Here is an 11,443-nt window from a genome sequence, read left to right as displayed (position 1 = left end):
GTGAAGGACTGAACTCTCGTTGGTCTGTGACGGAAAGAAAGCGTACGGGACTTAAAGTGGGGGCATTTTTACATGTAGGTGAGCTTGGTCTCTTTCAGGTTAGCATATTCAGTTAAAAAAATCAGAGGCAATAAACATCATCTTACGCAACATGTGAATAAATAGGGCCTGAAAACTGTAGATCATCTTATTGGCTTTGCAAATCAAATCAATAATTTAATAAAAAGGTTTCATTGATTCACGTCATGCTCAGTTGGTGTGTGAAGTGTCATTGGTTACATGGAATCGTTTTGAGAAGTCGCTGCTCTGGATTCCGGGCCACGTCAGTCCTGTGTTCATTCCGCAGAGATGAGCCAAAGCACGCGGGGAAGCAGAATCTGCAGACGGGCGGGCCTCGTGTTCCAGCCCTCACACGCCCACGGCGCATCGGGAGGCCTTGGGGACGCAGAGGGGTGACCCGGGAGAGAGCAGTCCTGTGCGAATACCTGTGCCAACCGGCTGACTGGCGTCCCGTGCTCAGAGTCCTCTCTGACCGGTCAGTATCTTTCCGGGGGGGGCCTGTAATGGTGTGCGTGGCGATGCCTCAGGTGGGGCCCTGAGAACAGACAGGAGACACTGGTCGGTCACTGCACCTTAAGCGACCTGTCCTGGACCTGAAAGGACACCCACGTCCGGTCGGCTCCCCTCCTCCCTCCCGTTGGGTAAAGCCATAAACCCCAAGGGGGTGGGGTGGGGGCAGGAGACAGCGCCTTCCCTTAAGCTCACAGTTTATATGAGCAACCCAACATTCCCTTACTGTCCTCGGAAAAGTTAAAAAATTAATGACCACTTTCATTAAACAATTCCGATGGAGGACATCGGGAAAGACGACCCCCCGCCCCCATACACTCAACACCCAAACCTTTAGACATGGTTTTTTACAATCCATCTACCCTCACCCAAGGACTTGCCTAGAGAGGAGAAGAGCGAGGGAGGGAAAGGGAGAAGGAGAGTAACGTTGATCGGCTGCCTCTCGCACGCACCCAACTGGGGATCGAACCCGCAACGTAGGCTCACGCCCTGACCGGGAACCGAACCCATGACCTTTCGGCATACTGCATGACACTTCAACCCACGGAGCCACAGCTCCCAGGGCCACACACGTGGCTTTTTAAATTTAAGCTGCGTTAAAACCAAAATACATATCTAAAAACCAGCAAGGCGCTCATTGTTTTTGAACAGCAGTTACCATATTTTTAAAGGAAATTTTACTTGAGTTAGCCAGATTGATTGGGTCATATTTTGAAGAGAACTCCTGTCATATATGACAGTATAATGTAATTATTAAGAAAATAAGTTCCGTGGGAAACTATGATGTCCTACAGCGTCATATTTGAACATCTTAATTTGGAAAACCTTTCTCATATGACAGATTTTTTTCCACATGTATTTATGGTTTGAAAGACAGAGAAAAGGCGTGCATTATGTAGAAAATAAACGGAAGGAACACAAAAAGAAAGAAAGGAAGAGAAGGAGAGAGGGAGGGAGGGAGGGAGGGAGGAGCACTTAGACTTCAACCACACGACTTCTGCTAAAATAAAGTCCCGCACGGAGACAGAGGCAAACGAGGAGGAAGACTTCCCGGGTGAAGAGAACAGCCCTGGGCCCTGGGAGTCTGCGACGGACTATTTCCCTTTCTCCCCGCGATGTGGCGCGCCCTTACTGTGTGCTGGCGGCGGGAGCTCAGGTGTCCGGAAGCTCCTGATGGTGGCGGGCCCCTCCCCGCCCGTGGTCAGCACCTGCACCTCCAGCCGGTACAGGGTGGACGGCCTGAGGTTGGGCACCGTGAGCACGTCGTGGTCCTGAGGCGGGACACAACACGAGAGGCTCGTCACACCCTTGGACAAGCAGCCCACGCGTGTTGGGGGGCCAGCCCTCCCCGGTGTCACCCGTCCGGCGGTGTCTGCCACCGCAGGGTCGAGGGGACGCGGTGGCCCCTGGCCCCTCGACATGGCCACTGCACGGTCTCTCGGCTGCCAGCACGCTCCCCGGCGGCCTGAGACCCTTGGCGCAGAAACATGGGAGGCGCCAGTTCTCGGGGTTCATTGCAGCGATTTTGTCCTGAGCATGAGGCTTTCCCACGGCCGCCCTCTCCGTCGGCACACTCCGTGATGCGAATCCCTGATGACCCCAGCTGCCGTGAACGAGCCCACTGTCTGCGTAGCATGTGCACTATCTGCCAGGGCCCATGGCTGGACATGCTTCTTTTTAGGCCAACACGTTCTCCAAGCTCAATAAAACCGAATACGTTTAGAAAATTACTACTTTCTAATTCCATGGACTCTTTCCTTCTGGGATTTAAGGTGGTTGTGTTTTTGTGCCTGTTTTTTTTTTTTTTTTTCCTTTTGAAGCAAGGCCTGGATACTGTCAGGACCTTTCTAAAGAGGGTAGAAGCCCCCCCACGGGGTGCCTTTATTTCTGAGCCAAGGAAGGATGCGGCCTGGAAGACAGGCCAAAATTCAGTGCAGCCAATGAAGGGAACAACAAGCTCCTTTTAGCTGTTTTCTCCCCGATTACCACCCCTCACTGGGCATGTTCGCGGGGGCTAGAGGGACATGGGGCTGAGAGAGACAGAAGGAAATGGGGGGTGGCTTGTACCCGGCAGAGACCGGGTAAGGCCTCTGCTCCCTAGAGGACAGTTTCTTCTGAGACTGATGATGTCTGTTTACTCGCAAAATAAACCATTCCCAAGGAGACCACGTGGCACTAAGGCTCCATAGCGCAGCGCACGGCGACAGAAACACCCGCCCCTGCCCGTCCTCAGCCAGGAGCGGGGCCTGCCGCAGATGGCACCTACCGCGGGCAGGATCTGGGACTGGGAGATGATGCTGTCGGGCAAGCTGTTCTCTCTGCTCTCCGTCGTCACCTCCGCCCACGTCACCTGGAAGCCTGTCATGGGCTGATAGAGGTTGGCCTTGGCCATCTTCCAAGAAAAGTGGCCCGTGACGTTCACGTCGTGGATGGCAAAGGAAGCGGAAAGGTTCTCCGGCTTGGCCAGCACTTTGGGAAGAGCGTGACCTGGAGCAACGCAAGGGGGGAAAGCAGGGTCAGGTTCCTGGGGACGGAGCGGAAGGGTACCTGCCTGACCGCAGGCGGCCGGTCTGCAGGGGAGGTAGACGCCACGTGACCTCAGGGGGGTCCCAGAGCGGTTTTGGGCGACTGGCTCTGCTGTGCGCGCAGAGTGTGTGGGCAGGAACCCCCCGCCCTGCGGATGGGGGACGCAGGCCGCAGTTTGAAATCGGGTGAGACCTGGCCATTGCAGAGGGAACGGAAGTGGCCGCAGGCACACGGGGATACCGCAGTTAGGACGAGTTCCCGGGGAGCCTGGGTTGGCTGTGTGGCTGCGCACAAGGGCTTTGGCAGGACAAGGCACAGAAGGGGGCGGCGTGGGGTGTGGAAAACGTGGAACGAGAAACCACACAGCAAAGGGTGGGGCGGCAAAAACGGAATCAGTCACCTAAAACATTTGCCTTCCCATCTACAGAGACAACGTTGCCAGCAAAGGGCATCTTTGCAACGTTGTAACAACTATGAAATAATACGTAACGCGGATACATGTATAAAACCTCAGAGCTGGGCTGTCACATTGCTGCCTTCTGTTTCGGGGGTGCTCACATTGCCGCTCAGAGAGCGGGGGGCTACTTTCTGTTTCGGGGGTGCTCGGAAAGCAGTCTGGATGTTTGCGGAGCGGCCCACACCGCGGCCGAGCGCCGGGAAGCGCGGGCCCGACGCACCTGCTTGCCCGGGGCAGCCGGCGTGCACGTGGCTTTTCCCTTTCGGTGCAGGGCAGGGCGGCGTCCTGAAAAAGACGGTCTCCGCCTGCCGGTGCCCCTTCGGCCCTGCAGGCTGCACGGTCACCTTATATTTGCAGGAAAATGACAGATCTTGCAGGATTATGTAATTTTCCTAGAGCAAGAGAGAGGAATAGGTTGGTAATAAGTCTCATTACGGATTTAAAAAACAATAAAATGAAACCTTGGCAAGAGAAGAGCTTGTGTTCCAACAAGGACGTTTTCCTACCGACGGAGTGGCTGCAATGTGGATTCTATAGCAAGCGCGAGGGAGACTGTGTCCCCGCTTTCATGAGCTACCACTGGGAAACCCTCCCTGGCCGGGACACATCATGCAGAAATAAACAGAATCAGAGGAAGCGGCATCAAAGCAGCCCCGCGGACCCTCCCCGCCAGCGTGGGCGGAGGGGAAAGCCGTCCAAACCACTGCCATCGTTTCCAATAGAAAAAAGCCCGCTCAGGCTGCTCTGAGGCACAGGCTCCATTTCTCTGCAGGGTTTTCTTTTAGAGAAATGAAGACAGTCTGACCTGGGCACCGCCTCAGACCCGGCTGCCCCCTGAGATGTGGGTGCCCCTTCAGACCTGGGTCTCCCACGTCTGTGCGCAGGCCCTGCTGCGTGCTGACGTGGAATCAGCTGTCCATTACCGTGGTGAAGAGCCAAAAGGAAGGCTGAGCAGGGGATGTAATGTTTCCGGTCTCCTCCAGCCGCTGCTGGGTTAACAGCGAGTCTCTGTGAATGATGCCTCCTTGGGACGGACACTTGGCACACATCTCTCGGTCCAGTTTTACACACAGACCACAGGAGCCCAGGGACCGCCAGAGCCGGGCAGCCTGACCCCTGACTCACCTGGGTCGTGCCTGATGAGGCCTCTGGCCCGGCGGTGTCATTGTGGGCACAGACTTCGGGGACCCACTGCACGTGGTAACGACTCACGCTGGGATCTGCAGGGTCAGAACGCACCACAGACACAGCCATCAGAAGTCCCGTTCCACACGGTCCCACGGTTTTAAGACGGGACAGAATAAATAGGAAGGAGGAAATGAAGTTCTGCAGGTGACCCCAAAGTGCACATATGGACCAAGGAGGCACGTGGGAATCCCCAAACCCTGACTCCTGTTTTGTGATGAAGGCTAAAGCCAGCAAAAAAATGTCACACATTGCGCCCCAAGAAATCTTTTCAAATATGAGAAGTAGGTAGAAGAAATGATTACTAAAGTCTCAGCAAAATGACTCCGATGATTTTTTTTTTTTCCACTCTCACCTGAGGACTTGCTTTTCAATTTGAGACAGAGAGAGAGAGAAACATGCACTGGTTGCCTCCTATATGAGCCCTGACCGGGAATCAAACCTGCAACCCTTTGCTGTGCAGATCACACTGCAAGCACCGGAGCCGCCTGGCCAGGGCAGAACAGCGAGGCACGGAGCAGGAGGCAGTGCGTTCTGCAGCCGCTGTCCGCCTTCCTGTCACCGCCACGGCGCGACATGCGTCTGCCCCAAGGGGTTTCTCAGCGCTGCGCGATTCAAGGCAATCGCGGGCAGGCAGAGGCCCGGGCGTACCTTCGCTCTTCTTCCAGTAGACCTTGGCTTGCAGCCGGCTGTCCTGATAGAAGGGCGCACCGATCTCCAGCAGGCGAGAGGGGCGTCGTCTTTGAAGGGGATCCTGCATGCGAATCACGCCTTTTCGGCTTCTCCCGGGTTGTTCTTCTGCAAGGAAGCACAGCACTCTGATGTGCTCACAAAAAAGAACCCGGAACCCTGATGGGAACCCCAGGGCACTGAACGTCACGGTTACGCCTTCCTGTTCAGTGACTCTGTTAAACTAAAACAGGGCACAACGGCAGATTCTTCCCTGCTCCAGGTGTAACACCCTGCCTGCAAAATACATTGCAAGACCTAAAATTATATTAGATGCAACCCCCGGAGCTTCCGTGGGTCATCAACGTATTCCCTGGGCTTACAAGAGCCTCTCGGTGAAACGAGAGGTAGTATTTCTCAGTGTACCTTTTTTGTAGGCGTGAAGGAAGTCAACAAAATGATGTTAAATGCCATTTCATTAACACAATATAGAGAGCTTTTCACAGAAGTACCATCGCACCCATAAATACCAGTATATGACACTGGATGGATTTATGGTTCAACTTTGGGACATTAGCAGTAAAGAGCAGAAGTGCCACCACCCACGCGGTGTGCAGAGCAACCCCAGGAGTCAGCAGCCGGTCCGTGTACTGTTCAAAGAGCGACAGACGCCCAAACTTGGACCGATATTAACATGAAATACTAAGACATAGGAAAGGATGCTCCACATCACTAGCCATCAGAGAGATGCAAATTAAAGCCACTGTGAGATACCACCTCACCCCAGTCAGAATGGCCATCATCAACAAACCAACAAACAACAAGTGCTGGCGAGGATGCGGAGAAACGGGAACCCTACTGCACTGTTGGTGGGAACGCAGACTGGGGCGGCCACTATGGAAAACAGTGTGGAATTTTCTTAAAAAATTAAACATGGAGCTGCCTTTTGACCCAGCGATTCCACTGCTGGGAATATATCTGAAGTGACTCCACACACTAATTCTAAAGAACAGAGGCAGCCCTACGTGCATTGCAGCGTTATTCACCATCGCCAAGACGCGGAAGCCGCGCAGGGCCCACAGCAGACGCGTGGATCCCAGATTCAGCGAATGGAATGAGAGGCCACGGCAACGCGACATCAGATGCAGGAATGGGTTCCGGGTTCATTCACCCGTGCGTCCCTCCAGTGGCTATTTAGCAAGCGTGTCCTAGGTGCCAGGTGCGCAGCTGGGGCCAGTGACATTGAGCTTTTGGGCCGAGGGATCCTGAGGCAGTGAGGAGGTGTGCACAGGTAAGTGCCCGCCGGCAAGGACAGCGCCGCCCTGCGGGGACCGTGCAGGCTGGGGGCGGGGGGGGGGGGCTTCAATGGGGGGCAGGACCTGCACGTGTCCCAGGGGCCATGGTGACCTGTCCTTAAGAAACGAGTTGCAAGAACACACCACAGGGCTGTTTCAACACGAGGCGCGATGCGTTAGGAAAGACGGGAACAGGCGGGCGTGGTGACTGTTTAATGTAGGTGTTTTCCTTTTTACTAATATTTCCCGTTGGTGGCGCGCTTCGTTGCTAAGGTCCTTGGCTCTGGGGTGACCCCGTTTCTGACTCCGTTAGCTCAGAAAGCTCAGCACTGCTTCCTAGGGTGCGACCTGCACACGCCCACCCTCTCCGTCCTGCACGACTTCTACGAGCTGCTCTTGCAGACAACACAGTGTCACGGGAGACAACACCGTCTCCAGCACTCGGATATTTTCTCCAGGTTTAAATGACTTTTCCCCCCTTTCATCTCTCCTTCCAGCTCCTAGCGGAAGAGTCCATTTTCATCTCCCCGGGATTCCCACTGCCGTGCTCAGGGACACCCACGTAGCCGTCGCCCAGCGCGCATGTTCAGATGACACAAAGGAAGACACCCATGAACTGATGCATCTACAGCTGGGACCAAATATTTGTCTGGGCTGCTACGCTGTTTGCACAGCAGACCGCTGCGTCGGGCGGGAGCACGTTTGTCTAGGGCGCCTCCTCCTCGGTCGCGGGCCTTGGATGGGCACCCTGGGCTCTGGCCCCGCCGCACGCAAACTCACGCCGGCCTCCTGCGGCGCAGGACGGGGCTCAGCGACTTCTCCGCAGAGGCTGAGAGCAAGCCTCGTGGGCTCCGTGGCTCACACAGCCTCTGCCAACACCTCAGCTGTCACCGCAGCCCCAAAGCCGCCGTGCGCCACGGAACCTTTATTTATAAAAGCAGACGGGGGGCTGCATGCGGCCGGGAGGCCGCGGTGGGCAGACGCCCGAGAGAGAGGAATGAGCATGCACATGTTCGAGACCCCAGAATCTGAAGCCTCAGGTCCAGTGTCACCCGACTGAAGCAGTAAGAAGGGGGACGTCCTCCCAGGGCCGGCTCCTGTCACCTGCACATCCCCTCTCAGCCTGCCCCAGTTCCCTGCGGAGAGCCAGACGGCCGTGTATACGGGTTCACGACAGGGACGGCAGCAGCTGGCCTGGCCTCAGGCCTCACCCACCCCCGCTGCCCGGTGTTACATTGCCCGGTTGGGAAGTCTGCCCTCCGGCGCGAGACTTCCGTGCTTCCTGAGCCCCAGGAGGCCCTTTGAGAGCAGGTTAGCTGTGCTGATGGCACACAGATCGGACGCGAGGAATGGAGCCTCTGCGGACGGAGCTGAGAGGGTCGCCTTCTCGGGGGGCTGGGGGGCAGAGGGCCCGGTGAGGATGGGCAGGGGGCCCGGAGCGCCCCAAGGGAGAGCCGCCTGGGGTGTCTGCCTGCCTGGCACTCCCTTCCACACCCCTCCGGGGAGACCTCACTCAAAGCAAATGGACGCCTGCCCTCCTCAGATTCATATTTAGAATACTTTAGGTTACAGAGTTCGAATAAATGTTTGCACAACTGAGAAACATTTCTCAGGGTTAAGGGCTCTTCACCCAGAGGCAACGTGCGCTCCTCCAGTTCTCCCCACCGCCCCCCCGATTCTGCCGCACTAGCGGCCGGCCGGCAACTCCCCTCGCTTGGGCCACACCCGCCTGCAGGGAGCAGGTGTCTCCCAGCGGGGGCTGTGTCCCCAGCTCCGCACACATGTCAGACAGCCACTCCAAGTCCAGGGGACACTAGGACTGCAGCAGATGAGCCACAGAGATCAGAGGTCCACTCGGGGTGGGGCCGCCCAGGCCCGTCCTTGCTGCCTCCAAAGGCCTCACCATTCCCACCGCCAAAGGCACCTTCCTCCCTCGGCACCCTTAGGGACGTCCAAGAGTTTTCACAGCTTGTGGCCGGGAACCACAGCACAGGCCAAAGACATGTTTCTTATTCTGAGTCACAGTACCCCTCCGGAGAGGCAGGGAGTCCCACCTGCGAGGAGTCGGGGGGGGGGGGACACAGCCCGGGGGTGGGGGGAAGGGGGGCCACAGCCCAGCCAGAGCAGGAGGCTGGACGGGTCTCAGCAAACCCGGAGCTCCGGGCAGACGCAGCAGCCCTGTCCGGACACCACCGTGGGGCTACGAGCGCTCCTGGCTATGGCCAGAGTACCGTTTACAGCAACTCATCGGGGATTTCGGATTCTCACGAGTCCGCTGCCGTGTCTAGTTCCGTCACTAATCTGTGGCGTGGAGGGTTCACCAGCGGATAACAAAGATAGAAGGTTAGATGCTCCCTTGCTCTCCCCTGGAGGTTGTCTTCCCTCCTTACCTGGCCTACACCAGCTTCCATTTCACACTAGACATGTAAGAACATAGCTTTACACATCCCAAGACTAAACCAGGTTTGCTCTCTGAAAACGAAAATGCACGCACGTTGTGTTCCGCAGCAAACAGAAGTGAAATAAAGTCCTTTCTACCACACTCTGCAAAGGCGGGAGGTTTCCTTTACACTCTTTTATTGCCCTAACAGTTCACAGAATTGGGCTACTTTGCTAGTTTCCCAGATGTCAAAATGTTGATGACGGTTACAGATCTAGAGAGGCACAGTATTTTCTCTGCAGCCCATTCTGACTTTGCAGAGATAGAAGAACATTCCATTCACGTGGGGCCACTATAACACGCTTGGAATCCATCAACCCTGGAAACACCCCTCTCAGCTCCCCAAAAGCAACGTCCATTCCCATAAAGACAGCATCACGTCTTTCTTCCTTTAAGGAACCATTTCATAAAAGTGCCTGAACGCTCCGCCTTTGCCACACAGGAATATTTACTATTAAAACACCTAAGGAGCCTGCACACCTGGAAAGACGTAATTCAACAAGTCATTTATAGGCTGGCTTTCACGACTCTGCCTCCTATAAAAGGAGATTTCCCTCGCTTATACCATAAAGTTGTAATTATTCCTCATTTCCAGTTGGTTCGTGATGAAATACAGAGTGTTGTAGTAAAAGTCGTATACTTGCGGTTATGAGACTGTAGATCACCGCTGGGCTGTAAAACCCTGGCAGGTGTTCGGCTGTGTCCTGTGCACCCCTCTGTAAAGCTGCTGTCGGCCCCCCGAGGTCTGAGGAGTGTGTGTTCCAACAGGTCCTGGGGACCGTGACTTCTAACTTCACTTTCCCTTTATTGCTTTCCCGAATCTGGGTGAGAGGCCTCGGTTGATCTTTAGAACAGAACGGCCTTGGATAGGTTACGATGATTAGAAGCTGACGTTAAGTCTCTGCAGGAGCCCGTCGAATGCAGAGGAGTTGGCTGAGACCAGTGGTAGGACAGGGAATGAGTCGGCTCAGGCTGCCGGTGATGGGGAGCTATTCGCCTGAGGCTGCAGGTGACGGGGGAAGAGTGACTAGCTTGGTTTCACAGGTGTCTACGCAGCAATCCTACGGACGACGCATAGGCTCGTACTCCATAGAGCAATGGCCTAGGGCGGCCGCTTCGGGCACACAGACGGTCGTGTTCTCTGAGCTGCGTGCGATCCTGGTCCTGTGGATGGAGTGTTCCGAGCTGGAAGGAGATGGATCCACACCCCACAGCTGGAGCCCACCGCGTGGACAACGAAGGACCTTGCCCCTCAGATTGCAGAGGACAGAGTGGGGAGAGATGGGGGTGGCTGAGAGGGACGAATTCACACTGTCCTGCCCATGTCACCATTAAGCTGAGAGAGAAAGGGCCCCAGTCACAGTGGAGATGCCGTGAGAGGCTGGGAGAAGAGGGCCTCAGTGAGCTCACGGGGCTGCGGGCAGAAAGGGGGCTGGGCCGGGCAGGCCCGCCTTTCCATCCAAGTCTCATCCAGGGGCCAGCCCGTGACGAGGCAGAACCCCAACAACAGTACGCGGGGGATGCATCCTTGTCTCCTTGTTCCTGGCTGTGGGAAGAAACACATTCAAGGACGGGAGTTTGCAGTCCCGTTCATTTCTCCCCGGGAAAGAATGCCGCTTCTTGGAAAAACCAGGAGACGAGAAGGAAACCTATTTTACGCAAGAGATGACGTCCCTGCCACCAGGAGAAAGCCAAGAAAGGCCTCGGGGACAGCAGAAGCTTCAAGGACGTGGGCCGGAGAAGGAAAGTGGGAGGAAGGAGCAGGGCAGCAGTGAGGGGAGACGTCTGCAGACGAGCGGGGACAGGTGTGGGTGGGGGTGCGGGGAGCGCAACGCAGAAGAGACTTCTATTACGTAACTAACGTTTCCCAGCGGCCGTCTGCCCGCCGTGCACAAATGAATATCCGAGAAAGAGCGGACACAGAACTCCTCGTTCAGAGATCATTTTACTTTTATAAAAAAGAGGTGACACGGAAAGAAGAGGACGGCTCCCACAGAGAATTTGAAATGAGGGACCAAGGAGTTTCAGAAGAGCTGGATTTCGGAGAGCGAGGACGGCGGAGGAGGAAGAACAAGCCTTCCATGGTGGCTGGGGCACAGGGCCAGTGGTGGGGCCGTGGGAGGTGGGGCCACCTGCGGCAGGAACAGGGGTACAGGGAAGCGAAGAGTGGGGGCTTTGTGGCTAGAAGCTCCCACCAGCCACCCGAGCGGGGCCGCTGGGCAGGCCGCTTGGACTCTGGAGCCCCCGGAGGGGTCAGGCTGGGGGACGCGGGGTGTCGTCAGCGCGCAGATGGTGCCTGAA

At 56.0% G+C, this 11,443-nt stretch overlaps 1 protein-coding gene across 1 annotated transcript in view; it reads right to left on the bottom strand.

The window, feature by feature from the left end:
* Positions 1 to 495: 495 nt before the first annotated feature.
* ANOS1 (anosmin 1) overlaps positions 496 to 11,443 on the bottom strand; it is a 90,077-nt gene continuing 79,129 nt past the window's right edge. The window contains exons 11-16 of the mRNA XM_090264175.1: positions 5,390 to 5,536; positions 4,679 to 4,773; positions 3,774 to 3,945; positions 2,837 to 3,057; positions 1,703 to 1,841; positions 496 to 595 (exon numbers count right to left, since the gene is read on the bottom strand). Of these exons, the coding sequence (XP_090120301.1) occupies positions 537 to 595; positions 1,703 to 1,841; positions 2,837 to 3,057; positions 3,774 to 3,945; positions 4,679 to 4,773; positions 5,390 to 5,536 (833 nt within the window). The 3' untranslated portion in view covers positions 496 to 536. The remainder of the gene's footprint in view (positions 596 to 1,702; positions 1,842 to 2,836; positions 3,058 to 3,773; positions 3,946 to 4,678; positions 4,774 to 5,389; positions 5,537 to 11,443) is intronic.

The sequence above is a fragment of the Furipterus horrens genome, unplaced genomic scaffold (genome assembly GCF_987537825.1).
Source record: "Furipterus horrens unplaced genomic scaffold, mFurHor1.1.pri manual_scaffold_17, whole genome shotgun sequence".
Lineage (NCBI taxonomy): Eukaryota > Metazoa > Chordata > Mammalia > Chiroptera > Furipteridae > Furipterus > Furipterus horrens.
Note: the sequence above shows the minus strand (reverse complement) of the source record. Positions and strands in the feature narration are given on the sequence as shown.